General features: G+C 46.7%; 1 protein-coding gene across 2 annotated transcripts in view; it reads right to left on the bottom strand.

Annotated features, from left to right (window-relative positions):
- Window positions 1–738: 738 nt before the first annotated feature.
- CDK12 (cyclin dependent kinase 12) overlaps window positions 739–21,275 on the bottom strand; it is an 86,088-nt gene continuing 65,551 nt past the window's right edge. Inside the window, exons 13-14 of one of the 2 annotated variants that reach the window (XM_044296801.1) lie at window positions 11,700–12,125; window positions 739–4,417 (exon numbers count right to left, since the gene is read on the bottom strand). In XM_044296801.1, the coding sequence (XP_044152736.1) occupies window positions 3,726–4,417; window positions 11,700–12,125 (1,118 nt within the window). In that variant the 3' untranslated portion in view covers window positions 739–3,725. The remainder of the gene's footprint in view (window positions 4,418–11,699; window positions 12,126–21,275) is intronic. The other variant, XM_044296802.1, reaches the window with a different exon arrangement.

The raw sequence follows: 21,275 nt of genomic DNA, 5'->3' as shown, positions 1-21,275 counted from the left end.
GGTGGATCCCATCCCCCTGGCCACAGAAGGGAACCTAACCCTGGGGCAGGGACACAGGGACAGGGGAGTATACTCACCATCCGATATACTCACCATCCGATGTCTTCGGGCGCAGCACGGTCACCCCTTCGGCAGACTCAACACGGGAACCGTGGGAATGCCGGCAAGCCACTGCGGATGCAGTCCGTGGGGACTGGGTGACCGGCGATGGTACCGAAGTACGCGCCCGCAGGGGGGGCAACTAAAGTGGAACACGATGGAGCCCCAGCCTGCAGCAGGTATAACGGTGGAAAAAACCAACCTGCGGAAGAGAGAAAAAAAGAAAAATAATAAAAATAAACAGCAGAACCTGCAAAAAAGCAGGACAGGTCTGCCTCCTACGGACACTAGACTAAAACTGAATAGCCTCGTGCCTGTGGAGAGGGTATAGCCCACCTGGGAGGAGCCAACACTTTTTGTGTCTAGTGCCTCCTAGTGGTAGTTGGACATATACCCATGGTGCTGTGTCCCCCAATGCCATGCACGAGAAAACACCACATCCAGATGTTAAATGTTGGCCAGTAGTAAAATATTAAAAACTCTACAAACATTGCCTTTGTGTGCGGTATAATACGTTTCCAGGTGTGTTTCTCTCCCCCCCCCCCCCCCCCCCCTTGACTTTTTTATTTTTTTTAAATCGCAGCAAAGTTTGTATTTTTTCAACCGTTTTTCATGACTAAAAAATGAAATAAAAACATGTGACATGAAATACATGAATTTTATGGCAATTCTTACATGACAATTTCTAGCATGTCCAAAGAGACTAGGATAGACCAGTGTTGTGTCTGTTAGGCCTCATGCATACGATCATATTTTTCATCCATGTGCTGTCCCACACTGACAGATTCATTTCTATGGGGCCATGCACACAGATTGTGGTTCCGTGTGGCAGTTCCACAAATTATAGAACATTACCTTTTGCAGACGAGCAAAGTCATTCCTATTGATAGAAGTGAGAAAAACACGCACATTCAAGGATCTATGGCTTGCAAACTGAAATGTAGAGACGATCATGTGCATGAAGCTTCAGGCCTTGCAGGCCTCATGCACATGACCATGTCCGCATTGTGGTCCGTAAACCTTCCCATGGGCAATCCACATTTTTTCACTCCCATTACTAGAAATGGACATTCTTGTCTGCAATACGGACAAGAATAGGACATGTTCTATAGGTTGCGGAATGGACACATGGATAAATTCTGTTTGCTGTCCGTATTTTTGCAGACCCATAGAAATGAACGGGGCCATGTGAAATCTACAAAACAGGCAGATCAGACACAGATGCAAAAAAGACAGCCATGTGCATGAGGCCTTAACCATATAACTGGTTATAAAATGTATCCTGGTCATCTGGAATAACATTGGTAGCTTTATTACAAGGAAAAGTGGAGCAGCTGCCCATGGCTACCAGTTCACAAGGCCCTCCACCCCCCCACCCCCCTTTTTTTAATTTTCATAAACCATTGGCATCACAAATCAATTTCTGGAGGTTACCAAGGGTTATGTACACCTTTGAAGTCAATTTTTATTATTGAATTTAACTTATTTGTGGCTCATATTTTCAATTGGCCTTTATTAAAAATATTGAGCTATTCAGTCACAAAGGGTTAACTGTTTTTCTGTGTGACTGACACTTTCACTTTGCTAATTACCCTGATCTCTAAACTACTGAGAGGTCATAAACACTTATTTAAACCACATTCTTATCAGTAAGATTAGGATTGAGCTTTAATGAGTGTTTATAAGGTCAGAGATAAGGAGCCCATCTGCTCCTCAGATGACGGAAAAGACAAATGAATCCACAGGCATCTAGTAGAGCATCTCCGCTCTGTACAGAAAAAAGGATTCCATATCGTTAATAGAGGCCAACTGAAAAAATGATTACTTGCTCAAAATAAGTATAATGCATTAATAAAATGCCTCTAAAAAGGTGTACATAGCCTTTAAAGGCTTTGGGGGCAATTTTTTTTAAATTATTGCATTGTACTGATTGAGGGAACAATAATTTTTCAATTGGTCTTTATTAAAAAAAATAATAATAACCACGGTCTTTTGTGCAGTCTTGAGTTTCCCTAGTAGTAGGATCTGAATTTTCACTCTGTCCCGTCAAGCAGCTCAGCTTACGGCTCCTTATCTCTGACCTTATAAACACTCATTATAGCTCAACAGGTATCTTAAGAATGTGGCTAAAGCCTGAATTAGACAGGCAGATCAGCAAGCAATTGTCTGGAGGGTAGTGTTCCCACGCTGTAACCGCTTGCTAGCTAGCGGAGGACACCGCTGCTATTACATGCAGTAATCTCCTCTGCAGGACTAGTGATTTGCCGGCAATCACTGATTTTTAAGCGCCAGTATAACACTGCAAGATGATTGCTAACAAGCAGTCATGCAAACACTCATTAGCGATTATCGACAAATATTGGCCAGTGTAATACAGTCTTAAAATAAGTATTAATGACCTTTTAATAATTTAGAAATAAGGTTTATTAGATGGCTGGCGCAAAGTTAAAGTATGATTCACACAGCTAGACCCTTTGTGACAGAACTGCTCAATATTCTTAGTAAAGGCAAATTGAAAAAGAGATATTTTTTTTAGCCCAAAATGAGTAAAACGCATTGAAACAAAAATTGCCCCCATCCCCGAAAGGTGTACATGGCCTTTAAGCAAAAGCTGCAAGCTGAATGACTGCCATGTGTAAATGCACAATAGATTCTCTCCAAATTTACTAAAAAGGAGTCTAGGATGAGTACCATGTATGCAGTTTATCATTACAGCAAAAGAACAGTACAGGATCTTAACAGCAAAATCACTTGGTAACCATGGAAAACACAGGATTTCCTTTTGGTAATTTGTATTTATTCATCTAGGCCCTTTGACAGATTAAACAAAAATAAAATAAAAAAATCACCGTCATTTGCAGTGTTTGGGGAATATGAAAAGAGGGTGGGTCAAAAAAAGAAAAAAAAAAAAAAAAGAAAAAGATTTTGTGTCGCAACGGCCTATTTAGCCCTAAAAAATAAACTTAAAAAAGTATAGATTTATACAAACACAACAGGGCATAAGAATAATACCACCTGTCCACCGCCAGTCTAAGGTCAGGAGATTCTTTGCCAAAGTTGAGGTACATTGAAAACAAGGAGGTGCTGATTGGAGGACAGTGAGGGGCATGTATCACCCAGAAGTTCATGACACAAGAAAATAAAAATGAACATTTTTTTTTTACACAGCCAGCTGCATTGACGTGGCATCGCTCTAGTTCCAGTTTCCTGAGCGATGCCACTTACCACTTAAATTGCCATAAGGGTCTAGATGCAACAGAAGGAGCATGGTGAGCCCTTTAGTGGCAGAAGAGATTACTTAAAACACATAACCTGTGTTCCACAACCTAAAACAGGGATACTTGCCATTTCTGATGAACCGTCACATAGCCAAAATAGAAAATGAGTAAGGGATGGACAAACCATGTCAAAAGACTGAGGTGTCCAACACATGGAGCAGCAATGGACCATTCTCAAGTCAGTACCACTTTTCTCACACAACCCCTTTTTTTTCGCAATCCCAAATAAATTTCAAGGCTCTGCGGGTATAGAGTAGTTGCAGCCGTTACAATCAGCCACATTGTATCTGTCACCCTATTAGGGGGCAGATCGGAAGGATGGAGGTTTCACGGTAACGTCAATGGATTTTAGAAAGGGACTCCTCGTCCCCGTCCGCCTCTTGAAGGTGTTCGGGTTGGTGCTCTGAATGCCTTGCTAAAAGCCTGAGAGGGGGCTGCCCAAGCCTGGTTTGTTCCTGCTGCTGCAGTCCCCGACCCCAACTCACTGTAATTGGAGATTTTGGCTTCTTGGTAAAGGTGGGAACTGTTACTGCTCCCCTCTACTTGTCCAGTTGGAGGCACTGTGCCGGAGTGCATTCCTAGAGGGACCCTTGTAAACCTGAGGTCTTGATCCCCTGGGAATTGCAGGCATCCTGTTCCCTGGTAACCACTTGTTTCCCCTAGCTGTGCTGGGAATGTCCTGCTTTTTGTTACTGACTGAGGGGAACCATCCCCAAGCAGCTGCCCTGAGTCTCTGTCCTCAGACCCTACATTATATACATCCTCTGGGCCCTCAGAGCTGTAAGTCCTGGAGGATAGTTTTCGGGAAAAGTCTGACGGTAGTCTGTGAGCATCTTTAACCCCCTCCACAAGGTCTGGCTCCACTTCAGAATGAGTAAAAAGTTGCACTGGGGCAGTAGTCACCACTGGATTTGCATCTGCAGCATCTTCCTCTGAAACAGGCGGTGGAGGAGGGGGACCCGGTGGCTCAGGTGGTCTCTTTTCTGGCGGCAGGATACGAGGCTCAGAAGCTGGGGAAAGGTTACTTCCTTTGACACCATCTTTAAAAATGCATATAGATAACAGAAAAAAACACACATTTACACATAGAACCGAGAGAGAACAACAACATCATAGAACAGCGACGGCTAACCTCTGGCACTCCAGCTGTGGTGAAACTACGACTCCCAGCATGCTCCATTCATTTTTATGGAGTTCTGAGAACAGCCAAGCAAGTGTACATCTTGGAAGTCATTGTTTTACCACAGCTGGAGTGCCGAAGGTTAGCCATCACTGTCATAGAATATAAATATGGAGTAAAAATAAGGACTGAAATGTGCAAATATTACTGCTGGAGGGCAATATACAGTCATAGAATGACCCAAGAATCCAGGCTGAAGCTACACCTGTAGTCTGCAAACCACAGCTTGCAACCCCTGATCAGTTTTAAAGGGAATGTGTCACCAAAATGTTTTCTGCCAGTTAAAACCACATCTTTTTTCTAATCTGATTTTATTCTCTTATTGCAGATTTTTGCATTCTGTTTCTTTAACATTATTTTGAAAGCGGCCATTTTGCCTGAGCATTTACAAAGCATTGTTTTACGGCAGTGGCATTTGGCCGTTGACACAATAATTGACTTCTTTGGGAGAATTTTCTAGGCCTGCTCTGTGACCCGTGTGAAGAGGTCATTGTACAAGGAAAGACTAGATAAGCTCTAGACACAGAGGTGATATCATTACAGGCAGGATTAGAATGACAGATAAGCAGGTAACTGCAGTAAAGTGATCTGTACAGACCAAGACGTGGTGCCTATTAGGCTTAGAGGCCAGGGCAAAAACTGCAGGAAGGTATGTTTTTTGCTTAAATATAGATATTTTTACGACTGTTATTTTTAATTTTCCATTTATTATTTAAAAATAAAAATGGGATTTTAACAAAAGGTAATTTTATGACGACACATTCCCTTTTAACAAGGCACCATTATAATACTCAATGGTGAGTGTCCCGAAAAACACAGTAATACTGTAATAGGAAGGTTTTTTTTTGCCTCATAGAAGTCAATGAGGAGACCAAGCAAAGCGGCGCAATGCACTGCGCAGAGCACATCTCCGTCAAGCAGATGTGACCTTAACATGTGGCCACTTCATCCAATAGATCCAGAGCTGTATTTGCACAGAAACAGGCCTACAACAATGTATAATATATAGTGTTGAGAGAGCATGCTCAGCCGAACACCAGTTCGGCTTGAGCATCGGGATGCTTGGCAAATCGCAGTGTTCGGCCGAATATCTCGTGTGCTTGAGTCAGTGTATTTAAATCCAATTTAGCCTCTATTTCCGAAAAGTATCTGCCGGGATTTGAACTCACAACCTACTACGTTAGAGGCAAGGACTTAAACACTAAGCCGTAAAGCTCAATGATAAACTGTCAGAAAAACCCCATAGTAGTTTGTCAAGTAGTAAGTATTCCTATACAGCAGAAGTATCATTTCATATTTCAGTGCAGGTTAACATGTAGCTGTATAGTGTAGTGGTTACGGTTCTTGGCAATAATGTAGAAGGTTGTGAGTTCAAATCTCAGCAGAAACTTTTCCTAAATAAAGGGTTAATTAAATTTATATATTTTATATTTTTTTAGTCATTGTAAAAAATGTATGGCACAAAATAAATGTGTAACTACTAAAAAAAACAAGCACTAACTCCATATATGGACATAGCTATATATGGAGTCAAAGCAGGGACCGCTGACTCACACTGGGGGATTCCCTCACTTTACAGTGATAAGACCATATTCACACCACCGTTGCATGCAGCACTAAACTTGCTGTTCTCAAAATGGCAGATCTGACACATTTGGCACTCCGTTGTGGTCTTCGATGTAAGGCGACGGCTTAACGTCACGCAACACAAAAGGGTATGGAGGCATTTCATATAATGTATTTCAATGGCTTCGCAATGCGACATTCTGCAACTACGACTTGTGATGGTCACTAAAAATCCATCCAATATGTTGCATTTCAAACACCAATGAAATACATTATTGTACCCTAAAAAGGAGCCACAGTGCAAGTGCGAACAAAGCATAAGACACGCATGAAACATACAGAGTAATTGCATAGGTACTTTACAATTAAAACAAGTCTACCCAGTCTACAACATCCATCCTATATTCGATTTTATTTCTACTTTTTTACCCAACTATTGATCACTGTTTTTTGGGAGGGGGAGGTGACTAAAAAAAAACGCAAATTGTGTGTGCTTTTATTTATTTTTCCATTACGGCTTTCACCACACAGGAAAAATATTAATATTTTTATAATTCAGACATTTTCGTACTCCAGTTGTGTTTTATTTTTTATTTTTATAGATAAAATTGGGAAAGGGGCTGATTTGAATTTAATATTTAGATTTTTTTTTAAACTTTAGGTAAAAACTTTTAGCCCCCTTAGGGGGCTAGAACCTGCGATCTTGTGATTGCTTTTCCCATAGACCATAATAGAGAACTATCATTGTCTATGAGATGCTAACACACTGCCCGCTGAGCCAGCTTTACAGGCAGCTTACTATGACAGGCCTGGGAATCTTCAGCAGTCCCCAGACTGTGCTGGTGGCTCTGAATGGAACGCCACAGATTAAGCGATAACTATTGACTGTGGCATATAAGGGGTTAAATGACTGGGTTCAACGTCCTATCAAAATAACCTGTAATTTATACATTTATATCTCTGCTCTTTTTGTGACAACTATCTGTGTACACATACACAGGGAATGCCATCATTCACTGATAACCCCCTTCCATGTGTACAACTTATATAGTAGAAATTTAAATGTATAAATTACAAGTTTTACTAAATAGTTTCCCACAAACATATATACTCATCTGGTCAGCTCCTCCTGCTCTATAACATGCTAGATGCGGAATGCACTGCATTTTGTGATGACAGGTCCTCTAAAGGGGATTGCCAGGGGTCTGATACCCCGCCAATCAGCTGTTCAGCAGCAGCTCCAATTTAGACAGCTGCTCCCGATTAAAGTGAATGCATACTTTTCAATGCAGAGGGTCACATTTGCAACCAAATCTTCACTATATGGTGTGGATTTTGCTTCTGTGAAACTTCTGCAGCAGATCTGCCACATGTGGTTGTACCCTAAAACAGGAAATTTTTCCATACAAAAACAGTGGACATCATTCACGTAGTATACCCTAAGGTTTAGCTGCCTGTGATACTTTACTTTTTACCAAGCAGAAATCTAGAAGTACATCCACACTACACCTATGTATGCTGGGGTGGATGGATAGCATTGGCTCAGCTAAGGAGAAAGCAGTCCATAGGCAGCATCCTCTCCTTTCACGTAGGGTCCTGTTCAGAGGGACTCGTTCCTGTCAACCATTTATGTCATATCCTATTGATTTGCCATAAATGTCGAGATGGGATAACCCTGTTAAATGTGCACGATATTTAGGTTAAATATCAATCTAAAAAGGTTGGACAAGCATTTAAGTTTTATGGAGACACTTCTTTCCACTTATGGGATGTGGACAGCTGTGCAAAGAATCCTTATAGGTGTTGTCCCACCATGGCAACTTATCACCTATCTAAAAGGTAGGTAATAACCACCTGATCGCTGGGGTTTTCACCACCATAATCCCCAGAGATCATAAGAACGTGGTTCCCCCACTTGTATGATGCAGTATTTGTACATGTGCACTACTGCTCCATGTCTATGGGACTGACAGATCTCCAGCAGTCTCATGCACAGTGAATGGAGCAGTAATGTGCGTGCTGGGGAACACAGCAGTTGAACCAATTCTGTGGATTGTCAAGTAAAAAAACAACAAAAACAAACTCTGAACTGTTGTAAAACTTGCAGACATTTCATGTAGATAAATGAAATACTATATTGCATTCATACATCATGGCTGCTTATGTTCATGCTCATGGTAAATGACAGGGAAGGCCTCATTTTATCTGTAAGTTCATTTCATCTTTGTGTTAAGTGCACTTCCCTAATCTGATTAGACAGATCCCTGCTTCTACTGGTCAAGATAGTAATTGTAATACATATGAAAGACGTTTTTCCATCTTATCCCCAGGACTTTCCAAAATGTACAAGTTACTTTTTTACTCTATAAATTAGGCTACTTTCACATTAGCGGTTTTTTTGCGGATCCGTCATGGATCTGCAAAAACGCTTCCGTTACAATAATACAACCGCATACAGCAGTCATGTACGGATTTGGTTGTATTATGTCTTAGGCCCCTTTAACACGGGCGAGAATTCCACGCGGGTGCAATGCGTGAGGTGAACGCATTGCACCCGCACTGAATCCGGACCCATTCACTTCAATAGGGCTGTTCAGATGAGCGGTGATTTTCAAGCATCACTTGTGCGTTGCATGAAAATCGCAGCATGTTCTATATTCTGCGTTTTTTACGCAACGCAGGCCCCGTAGAGATGAATGGGGCGATTTTCCTGCATGGTTTCTAGGAGATGATAGGGATGAGCAACCCCATTAAAGTCTAATCACTGTATTATTTTCCCTTATAACATGGTTATAAGGGAAAATAATAGTATATATTAATACAGCAGGCTTAGTAAAATGTGGCTTGAGGGGTTAAAAAAATTAAAAATTAACTCACCTCGTTCTCTTGTTTGAGTAGCCGGCATAGTAGTCTTCTTTCAGGACCTGCAAAAGGACCTTTGATGATGTAATTGCGTTCACCACGTGATGAGCATGGTGATGTCACCGCAGGTCCTGCTCAATGAAGATAGAAGCATCTTCTATCTTCATTCAGCAGTACCTGCGCTGACTTCACCTCGCTGTGAGCATGATTACGTCATTAAAGGTCCTTTTGCAGGTCCTGAAAGAAGAAGAAAAAAGGACTATGCCGGGTGTGTAAACAAGTGGATGAGTTGAGTTATATTTTTTATTATTTTTTTAACCCTCAATTGACATTATACTTTGCATTCTGTATTAAGAATGCTATTATTTTGCCTTATAACCATGTTATAAGGGAAAATAATAAAATCTACAGAACACCTAACCCTAACCCAAACATCAGTTAAGAAGTCCGGGTTCGGGTCTGGGTACCACGTTCAGTTTTTTATCATGCGCGTGCAAAATGCATTGCACTCGTGCGATAAAAACTGAATGATGCAATGGCAGTCAAAACTGATTGAAATTGCATGAGCACTCGCGCGGGTTTCCCCGCAATGCACACGCGACGCATCTGGAACAAATCCAGGATGCCCGTGTGAAAGAGGCCTTATACAGAAATGACGGATCAGTCATGACCACCATTAAAGTCAATGGGGGACGGATCAGTTTTCTAATGTGTCAGAGAAAACGGATCCGTCCCGTTGACTTACATTGTGTGTTAGGATGTCTTTCTCCGCACCACATGGTGGTGTCCACCTCCAGATTGGAATGGTGACTGATCGGAGGCAAACTGAGCGGATCCTTTTCCATTCAGAATGCATTAGGGCAAAACTGATCCGTTTTGGACCGCTTGTGAGAGCCCTGAACAGATCTCACAAATGGAAAGCCAAAACGCTAGTGTGAAAGTAGACCAACATCTATGTACAAAACGTCATCCTCCCCTGTAACCCATTGTGTTTTAAAGGGGTTTTCATATGCCCTATCAGGCCAAACAGACATTAGCCAGAGCAGAAAAGATAAGTGGGTTGTTCTGACTTGGCCTCATGCATTACATTTACATTAATGGCCGCCATGTAATACTATAATTAACCTTCAGCTGACACTGCATGAGAAACATAGGGGGTCATTGAAGACCAAATATACGCCACTTTTTGGCATATATTTGGCGCAGATTTATTCACAAACGGTGATTTGGGGCAAAACTTGTGACGACTTCTCCTTCCACGTACGCCAGTTCTAAAAAATGGGGTGGGGAAGAGAGCGGGTCGGCAGGCCCGTCTCATTTATCATTTTCTATGCCAGTTTTTGGTGTAGAAAATATTCTAAATCTAGACCAACATGGGAGCTGGCGTAGATTTAAGGCGGGTGTACGCCGGTGGGGGATGCGCCTAAGTTATGTAGAGGCCAGCACTTCTACACAACTTAGGTGCACCAAGCACCAGCGTAGGGAAATTAAGATGGGTGTCTAAAACTCTGGTCTTAATAAATGACCCAGATAGTTTCCACATATACTGCTAAAACTCTAGCACTTTATTAAAATCCAAAGTAATATTAGTACATTCCTAAAAGCATAAAAGGCACCTGTAAAAAACATTTACGAGTTACGAACCGCACTGTTCTTAGTCAAACCATGCTATGGCTTGTTTTAAATCCATATACATGTTTTGATGCTTTATAAGAAGTTTTCCAGTTTTAGTAGGACACCAGACAATACAAGCGATCTGCCAGCATCAAAGAATGGATCACTACTTACCTGACAGATCGAGTGCTGCTGCTTCAGTTAACCCAGCATGGAGAACGAAAGCAGCAGCGGGGAATTTGCCAAGTAATGATCTACTCTTTACTGAAGGCAGATCACATCCTTCTGAAACCAGAAAAACTCTTTAAAAGATGTACTTAATAAAACTTTGCATTTTAACGGAGTGCTGGGTTACCATCATCATTTATGTACCTGTTGACGATCCAGGATTTACCTCCCTGCACTGTATGAATATACTGGAGAGAAGATTCGTTGTGGTGAGCTGACCTCCATTCCTTTTCTTGGTGAGACCAGATATTGCCAGGGGAAGATACAGTTGGCTATACGTTTATTTGTTGGGGGTTTAAAGAAGTTGGACCTGCAGTGATCAGCTTATCCCAGGGTTCCCTTTCCATAAATGAATAAAAGTGTGTATATTAAACCTGGTCGAGAGTGACCTTCAGAAAATTATGAGATGAGAAGAGAGAGATGAGGGGTAAGTTAATGTTACTTGTGTGAGTGAAGGGTGAACAAAGAGGGAAAAGAGAAAGAAAACCAATGAAATGGCCTAATACACGTTAACAAGCACTGTGAACAGTTAGGCTTCCTTACTCCATTATACACATGCCATCTACAGTTCAACCTTTCAAGGTGCAATAAATGGTGCAAATAAAAAGATTAAAGAGAACGGTTTCAATTTTACAGTTTATTATAAACCAAAATACATGAGTGTGAGGTCTCTGGGTTCTCCACTCAATATGCTATAAAGCCAGCCTTTCCTGTTGCATAGAAAACTACAGAGTGCAAAGACAGATGTTTTTACACCAGGTCTTCACAGCTTCCTCATTTATTTATTTTTAAAAAAGGCCCGGCCCTGTCGTGTCTACTCGTCATAAATGCAGTGTGGACAAGATGGGTGACTCAGGGCGAGCAGAATTTACCTGCGTCATCCTCTTCCAACACCGCGGTTTCCTCTTCTTCCTCTGGTCTTAACCGTATAGTTGGATTTACACCGCTCTGTTCTCCATTGCTTTCCCCAGGGACTTCCACCACCTCCTGAGGTTTGATGAGCTGGCTCAACAGGACAGCTAGAACATTCTGTACATCTCCCTGAGTTGTCAGCCCTTCCATTTCAGCTTGATCTTGGGCTACATTTTCTGTCTGGGATTCCACCGTCTGAGCAGTGGTAGTCAATTCAGTTATTGACTGGTTGAGAGCCTCCAGCTGATGCTGCATGTCTGGATTGGCCTGAACATTTAGGAGCTGGGATATCTGGGCAACACTGAGGTCCGTTTGACTCTGGAGAAGATTCAGCAGAACAGCCAGTTCACTCGGGTTTAGATGCTGTGTGAGATCCTCCAAAACAGCTAGATGAAAAAAAAAACAAAAAAAAACACAATATTTTATTCATCCTTTAGTTTCGTTTATCTGTCATGGCCTTTTTAATTGCATTTGGTCTATAACAGACTACACCCATAAAGTTTACTAATTCATCAACATGATCTAGTCCTTCTTGTAAATCATACTACCATGCATTCAGGAAATGTATATTGGATATAAAAAGTCTACACACCCCTGTTAAAATGTCAGGTTTCTGTGATGTAAAAAAATGAGACAAAGATGAAACATTTCAGAACTTTTTCCACCTTTAATGTGACCTATAAACTGTACCACTCAATTCAAAAACAAACTGAAATCTTTTAGGTAGAGGGAAGAAAAAAGGATATTTTTGTATAACTTACCAGTTAAATCTCTTTCTCGCTCTTCCTTGGGGGACACAGACCTTGGGTATAGCTCAGCTCCCTAGGAGGCGTGACACTAAGTAAAACTGTTAAGCCCCTCCTCCATCAGCTATACCCTCAGCCTGGAGATAGAGGCTACCAGTTGCGTGTCCAAGTAGTGAAAGGATAACAACCAATAACGGAAACAACCAGCCAGCAACCCAACGGGGCGCCAGACCATAACCCTGTAACCAAACACAGAAGGGTGGGTGCTGTGTCCCCCAAGGAAGAGCGAGAAAGAGATTTAACTGGTAAGTTATACAAAAATCTCCTTTTCTCGCCCATTTTCCTTGGGGGACACAGACCTTGGGACGTTCAAGAGCAGTCCAAGAAGGGAGGGACCACAAACCCAAGGCGGAACACCACCAGAGCATCAGGAAACCGCTGCCTGCAAAACCAGGCGGCCCAAAGCAGCATCCGCTGATGCATGCGTATGCACCCTATAGAACTTTGTGAAAGTGTGCAGAGAGGACCAAGTGGCTGCTTTGCACAACTGTTCAGCCGAGGCCCGATGCCTCTGCGCCCAGGAAGCTCCGACTGCTCTGGTGGAATGAGCAGTGACGCCGAAAGGCGGAGGTCTGCCCTTGGCTCGATAAGCCTCAGACACCGCCAGTTTAATGAAACGGGCAATAGCCACCTTGGAGACCGCCAACCCTTTTCGCGAACCCTCCGGAACCACAAACAGGGAGTCCGTGCGCCGAAAGGACCCGGTGACCTCCAAGTAAATCCTCAACGCCCTGACCACATCCAGACGGTGCAGTTCCCGTTCTCTGGGGTGGGAAGGAGAGGGACAGAGCGACGGAAGGACGATGTCCTCATTGATGTGAAAGGCGGAGACCACCTTTGGCAGGAAAGTCGGGACAGGCCGAAGCACAACCTTATCCTGGTGGAAGATCAGGAAAGGTTCGGAGCAAGAAAGAGCCGCTAACTCCGACACCCGTCGGAGAGACGTGACGGCCACAAGAAAGATGACCTTGCAGGACAGAAGGCGAAGGGAGACCTCCCGTAAAGGCTCGAAGGGGGCTGATTGGAGCGACGAGAGCACCACATTCAGGTCCCAGGAAGGAACTGGAGGGCGGCACGGCGGAACAGAGTGAGCCACCCCTTGTAAAAAGGTCTTAATTGGCCCTAGAGGGGCCAGGGGACGCTGGAGAAGAATAGACAGCGCCGAAATCTGACCCTTCAGAGAACTGAGGCACAGCCCCAGGTCCAGACCCGACTGGAGGAAGGACAGGATTGTGGGAAGAGAAAACCGGAGAGGTGGGATGCTCCGGGACTCACAGAACCCCAGATAGGACCTCCAAACCCGATAGTAGATCCTAGAGGATACGGGCTTACGAGCCCGGATCGTGGTGCGGACTACGTCCGCGGAGAAACCCCGTCGCGTTAAGACGGCGGTCTCAATAGCCACGCCGTCAAACGTAGCGAGCCTAAATGCTCGTGGAAGATCGGTCCCTGAGAGAGAAGGTCTTCCCTGGAGGGCAGTGGCCACGGTGCGTCTGCCAACAGCAACATTAGGTCGGCGTACCAAGACCGGCGGGGCCAATCCGGGGCGATTAGAATCGCGGGGACGCCCTCTGCCGCGATCCTCCGAAGAACCCGTGGCAGGAGGGGAAAAGGAGGAAAGACGTACAGAAGGGAGAATTCGCGCCACGGAAGGACGAGCGCGTCGGCGCCGTATGCCTTCGGGTCCCGTGCCCTGGCCAGGTATAGGGGGACCTTGTGGTTGAATTTGGAGGCCATGAGGTCCACGTCGGGGCGACCCCAGCGAAGACAAAGGGCTTCGAACACCTCTGGGTGCAGGGACCATTCTCCCGGGTCGATGGTGGACCGGCTGAGGAAATCCGCCGCCCAGTTGTCCACCCCCGGGATGTAAATCGCAGATAAGGCCGGCACGTGCGTCTCCGCCCAGAGGAGAATGAGGGTCACCTCTTGCATCGCTGCAGCGCTGCGAGTGCCTCCCTGATGGTGTATGTATGCCACAGCCGTGGCATTGTCCGATTGGATCCGAACAGGGTGGCCCCTCAGCAGATGGGTCCAGTGTCTGAGGGACAGAAGAATCGCCCTCAGTTCCAGAATATTGATTGGAAGTCTGGACTCCGATAGAGACCAAACGCCCTGGACGGACCGGGGAGGGAAAACCCCCCCCCACCCCCGTAAGCTGGCATCTGTGGTAATCACCAGCCAGTTCAGTGGAAGGAAGGACTTCCCCCTTAGAGGGATATGCAACCACCAGCCGAGGGAAGCCCGAGCCAGGGGAGGCAGAAGAAAGGTCCTGTCCAGACTCCTCGGTGATTTGTCCCAGGCCGACAGAATTGCCCTCTGAAAGGTGCGGGATCGGAATTGTGCGAACGGCACCGCTTCGAAACAGGCAACCATCTTTCCCAACAACCGCATGCCTGGACTGGGGGAGGTGAGTACTCTTCCCACCCGTGGCCTCTGATATAAGTTCGTCCAGACGGGTTCCGAACAGGCGGGAACCCGTGAATGGTAGGCCGGCCAAAGAGCGTTTGGAAGCGGCGTCCGCCGCCCAAACCTTCAGCCAGAGTTCCCTCCTGACAGAAACTGCCAGGGCAGAGGAACGGGCAATGAGGGCACCCGCATCAAGGGAGGCCTCACAGACGAATTTTCCGGCCTGAACAATTAGTTGGGCTAAGGAACGGAGGTCCTGAACAGGGACGTCCGACCCTAACTCCCGTTCCAGTTGCAAACCCCATTCAGAGACCGCTTTGCCAACCCAGGCGGAGGCAAAGACCGGTCTAAGGACTTGCGCCAGGTAGGTTGCGTCCGAAAAAACGGCTTCTTGCGTCTATCCTGGGCTGGGCCAGAGGAAGAAGAACTGGCCGCGGGTCTAGACCCGGTGGGCTTGCGAAAGGACCGAAAACGGGACGAACCAGCACGACCACGGGGGGCGCCCATTGCGGGAGGATCAACCTTAGGCGGGGATGTCCACGTGGTCACAGAATCCGCTGGAAAGGGATAACAAATGTCCAGCTTTTTGGGTGTAATAAAGCGGACGTTAGGCCGAGTCCAAGCCTTGGATACCACAGAAGAAAAATCAGCGAGTATGGGAAAAACCTTGGAGGCCTGTTTGGGGCGGAGAAAGGACACGCCGGCCTGTTCAGAGCTGGGGGGGTCATCGTGTAGCTGAAAGGTATCACGGATGCTAGTGACAAGATGCCCCACCGCGGACGCCAATTTGGACGGAAGCTCTGAGTCCATGTCCACGTCCGAATCCGCCAGTTCTCCCTCAGAAAGCGTATCCCTTTGAGAGGATAGACTTGACTGAGCTCGCACGCATGGCGGAGAGAGCGAAGCATCTGGAGAAGATGTGCGCTCAACCCTTGAACGTTTCTGAGTATGCCGGGCCCTGGAAGATTCGCTGCGAGGCAGGGAACCAGTGGGGGCGGCAGAAACGGTAGTCCCAGCGGGTGCGACAGGGATTGTGGCAGCCTGCGGGAGAGGCGGTCTATCCACGAGACGGCCCACTACGTGTGTAAGGCTTTCCACCGCCTGAGACAGAGACCTAGCCCAGTCAGGGGGTTCAGAGGCACCGGGGGGCGCAGCGGGAAGCGGGCCCTGCACCGGGGCCTGACATGCAAGGCAATGCGGCTCAGATTGCCCACGCGGAAAAAGTTCCTTACAGGCGGTACAGGCATGGTACCAGGGTTTGGGGGCACCTGTGGGATCTGACATGCTGAAGTGTGGTTGTACTCTAATATAGAGACCACAAAGGGTTATAGCAGCTATGACCAGGAGGGTTAGGAGAGGGTTAACTGTCCTACCAGTGCCTCAGAAGAACGTCAGGAGATGGCCCAGATCAGCAGCAGCAGAGAAGCAGTGAACAGCAGTGAGCAGCAGAGAGCGCCCACAGAAGCCGAGCGATGTACACAGGAGGTTAGAGTCCCCCACCGTGTCCCAGCTTCCTGTCAGGAGTGAGGAAGCGCGGGAAACCTCAGCAGAAAGCACGGGGAACAAGCTCCGCCCCCTCCAGCGCTTGAAATGTCTCCTGTGAAGGAGAACGTAGCTCCGCCCCCAAAATGACACGCGCGTAAGCCCCGCCCCCTACCGGGACCGCTAAGCCCCGCCCCCCGTTCTCGGCGGGAAGGGGGAGAGAGAGAAGAGAAAAATGGAGTCAGCCCTGAATGAGGGGGAGGGGGGGGAGAAAGATAGCAGCGTGGGGGGGAACGGCGTGGGGGTGCTGAGGATGCTGCTGTGCTGCATTGTCCTGCAGATGAGCGCTCAGAATGAGCGACCACGGGTGCCCCCCTTACCCAGAGGGGTAGATGCTGCAGATAGGGACGGGGTATGGGCTGGAATAGCCATCTCACCGTCCGACGTCTTCACCCTCAGTCCTTTCCAGCAGGGTCGCCCCTTCAGCCACTGGCACCGCAGTGGCAGGAAGCTGGAAGAGGGGCTTGGCGTGCGGGCGACCCCCTAGCTGGCGGGATGTAGGGGAGTCATTGCTGCCCAGATCCTCCTATTGCTTCTGTGGGGGAGGCAGCAGTGCAGATAAGTTGGCACTGGCGCAGCTCAACCCCGGGAGAGCAGAGAGGTCTAATGCGTCTCTGGTATCCCTAGGAAAAAATAAAATAACAAAATTAGAAGAAAAAGTAAAAATAACAAGGAGAAAACAGCCCTGCAGTAGCAGGGAGTGTCTTGCCTCCTTGGACACTAAGCTAAAACTGGTAGCCTCTATCTCCAGGCTGAGGGTATAGCTGATGGAGGAGGGGCTTAACAGTTTTACTTAGTGTCACGCCTCCTAGGGAGCTGAGCTATACCCAAGGTCTGTGTCCCCCAAGGAAAATGGGCGAGAAAATATAAAAATAAAATATGATTGCATAAGTGTGCACACCCTTAAACTAATACTTTGTTGAAGGACCTTTCGATTTTATTACAGCACTCAGTATTTTTGCGTATGAGTATCAGCATGGCACATTTTGACTTGGCAAGATTTGCCCACTCTTGGCAAAAACACTCCACATCTGTCAGATTGCAAGGGCATCTCCTGTGCACAGCCCTCTTCAGATCACCCCATAGATTTTCAATCGGATTCAGGTCTGGGCTCTGGCTGGGCCATTCCAAAACTTTAATCTTCTTCTGGTGAAGCCATTCCTTTGTGGATTTGGATGTATGCTTTGGGTCATTGTCATGCTGAAAGATGAAGTTCCTCTTCATGTTCAGCTTTCTAGCAGAAGCCTAAAGGTTTTGTGCCAATACTGACTGGTATTTGGAACTGTTCATAATTCCCTCTCGCTTAACTAAGGCCCCGATTCCATCTGAAGAAAAACAGCCCCTTGGCATGATGCTGACACCACTATGCTTCACTGGGGGTACGGTGTTCTTCTGGTGATGTGCAGTGTTGTTTTTGGGCCAAACATATCTTTTGGAATTATGGCCAAAAAGTTCAACCATGGTTTCATCAGACCATAACACATTTTCCCACATGCTTTTGGGAGACTTCAGATGTGTTTTTGTAAAATGTAGCTTGGCTTGGATGTTTTTCTTCGTAAGAAAAGGCTTTTGTCTTGCCACTCTACCCCACGACATATGAAGAATACGGGAGATTGTTGTCACATGTACCACACAGCCAGTACTTGCCAGATATTCCTGCAGCTCCATTAATGTTGCTGTAGGCCTCTTGGTAGCCTCCCAGACCAGTTTTCTTCTCGTCTTTTCATCAATTTTCGAGGGACGTCCAGTTCTTGGTAATGTCACTGTTGTGCCATATTTTCTCCACTTGATGATGACTGTCTTCACTGTGTTCCATGGTATATCTAATGCCTTGGAAATTCTTTTGTACCCTTCTCCTGACTGATACCTTTTAACAATGAGATCCCTCTGATGCTTTGGAAGCTCTCTGTGGACCATTCATTCTGCTGTGGGATGAGACTAAGAAAATTTCAGGAAAGACCAACTAGAGCAGCTGAACTTTATTTGGGGTTAATCTGAGGCACTTTAAATGATGGCAGGTATAGGCTAGGGTTGGGCGATATACCGGTATCACGATATACCGCGGTATTAAAAAAACGGCGATATGGCGATATCGCCGTTTCCTAAATACCGCGGTATTTTGTGACGTCATCAAAGAGGTCAGCGCACATTGAGCGCTGACCTCTTCTAAACGTGCGTCCGCCCGCTTCTACCAACTCGCCTTCAGGAACTGACTGATCACTTACCGCCCGCCCCTGCACCTTGCTCTTCCTCTCGCTCCTGGCCTGCCTCCTTCTTGCTCCGCCTCCCTTAGTCAAGTCTCCACCCACCATCTGACATAATCACCGTCGTCACCCACCAGTGCCGGGCGCCGTGTGAGTACTGTGTGAGTACTGTCTCTGGAGAGACTTTTCCTGCGGCTGCTTCACTAGTGCGTTCTGTCTGATGACAAAGTTATAAACTTACTACTTCCCGCAGCGGCCGCCCCGGCTCTCCCTCCTCCTCGCTCCCATAAGACCTTATTATAACGCTCCTTGTGGTCCCCCCATACAGTGCAACGCCTCCTTGTGGCCCCCCATACAGTGCAACGCCTCCTTGTGGCCCCCCATACAGTGCAACGCCTCCTTGTGGCACCCCATACAGTGCAACGCCTCCTTGTGGCACCCCATACAGTGCAACGCCTCCTTGTGGCCCCCCATACAGTGCAACACCTCCTTGTGGCCCCCCATACAGTGCAACGCCTCCTTGTGGCACCCCATACAGTGCAACGCCACCTTGTGGCCCCCCATACAGTGCAACGCCACCTTGTGGCCATACAGGCACGCTCCTTGTGGCCCCCATACAGTGCAACGCCTCCTTGTGGCCCCCCATACAGTGCAACGCCTCCTTGTGGCCCCCCATACAGTGCAACGCCTCCTTGTGGCCCCCCATACAGTGTAACGCCTCCTTGTGGCCCCCATACAATGTAACGCCTCCTTGTGGCCCACCATACAGTGTAACGCCACCTTGTGGCCCCCCATACAGTATAACGTCTCCTTGTGGCTGCCCCCATACAGTGCAACGTCTCCTTGTGGCCCCCCATACAGTATAACGTCTCCTTGTGGCCCCCCATACAGTATAACGTCTCCTTGTGGCCCCCCATACAGTATAACGTCTCCTTGTGGCCCCCCATACAGTATAACGTCTCCTTGTGGCCCCCCATACAGTGTAACGCCTCCTTGTGGCCCCCATACAATGCAACGCCTCCTTGTGGCCCCCTATACAGTGTAACGCCTCCTTGTGGCCCCCTATACAGTGCAACGCCTCCTTGTGGCCCCCATACAGTGCAACGTCTCCTTGTGGCCCCCCATACAGTATAACGTCTCCTTGTGGCCCCCCATACAGTATAACGCCTCCTTGTGGCCCCCCATACAGTATAACGTCTCCTTGTGGCTGCCCCCATACAGTATAACGTCTCCTTGTGGCTGCCCCCATACAGTGCAACGTCTCCTTGTGGCTGCCCCCATACAGTGCAACGTCTCCTTGTGGCTGCCCCCATACAGTATAACGTCTCCTTGTGGCCCCCCATACAGTATAACGTCTCCTTGTGGCCCCCCATACAGTATAACGTCTCCTTGTGGCCCCCCATACAGTATAACGTCTCCTTGTGGCCCCCCATACAGTATAACGTCTCCTTGTGTTTTTTTTTCTTTTAAACGGGTATTTATCGCGATATATATCGTTATCGCGATAAATTTTTTAATATCGTTATCGTCTGAATATTTTTGATATCGTCCAACCCTAGTATAGGCTGACTCCTATTTAACATGATTGTGAATGTGATTGCTTAATTCTGAACACAGCTACATCCCCAGTTATAAGAGGGTGTGCACACTTATGCAACCACATTATTTATATATTTTTTTGTTTTCTTCTCTCCACCTAAAAGATTTCAGTTTGTTTTTCAATTGAGTGGTACAGTTTACAGGTCACATTAAAGGTGGAAAAAGTTCTGAAATGATTTATCTTTGGCCTCATGCACACGACCGTTGTGTGCATCCGTGGCCGTTGTGCCGTTTTCCGTTTTTTTTCGCGGACCCATTGACTTTCAATGCGTCCGTGGAAAAATCGGAAAATGCACGGTTTTGCAGCCGAGGCCGTGATCCGTGTATCCTGTCCGTCAAAAAAATATGACCTGTCCTATTTTTTTGACGGACAACGGTTCACGGACCCATTCAAGTCAATGGGTCCGTGAAAGAACACGGATGCACACAAGATTGGCATCCGTGGCCGTGATCCGTGGCCGTAGGTTGCTTTCATACAGACGGATCCGAAGATCCGTCTGCATAAAAGCTTTTTCTGATCTAAGTTTTCACTTCGTGAAAACTCATATCCGACAGTATATTCTAACACAGAAGCGTTCCCATGGTGATGGGGACGCTTCTAGTTAGAATACACTGCAAACTTTGTACAAGACTGCCCGATCTCTTACAGGGGGATATGATAGCACAATTAACCCCTTCAGGTGCGGCACCTAAAGGGGTTAATTGTACTATCATATTCCCCTGTAAGAGATCAGGGCTGCCAGGCAGCAGGGGGCAGACCCCCCCCCCCCCTCCCCAGTTTGAATATCGTTGGTGGCACAGTGTGCGCCCCCCATTGGGCCCCCCCCTCTTTTGTAATAAATCGTTGGTGGCACAGTGTGCCAACCACCATCGCCCCCCCCCCTCCCTCTATAGCAGTAACAACATTGGTGGCAGTGTGCGGCCTCCCATCCCCCCCCCCCCCCCCCCCCCAATCATTGGTGGCAGCGGAGTTCCGATC

This window comes from Bufo gargarizans, chromosome 6, assembly GCF_014858855.1.
Source record: "Bufo gargarizans isolate SCDJY-AF-19 chromosome 6, ASM1485885v1, whole genome shotgun sequence".
Taxonomy (NCBI): domain Eukaryota; kingdom Metazoa; phylum Chordata; class Amphibia; order Anura; family Bufonidae; genus Bufo; species Bufo gargarizans.
The sequence above is the reverse complement of the archived record's forward strand: the minus strand, read 5'-3'. Positions and strand labels throughout refer to the sequence as shown.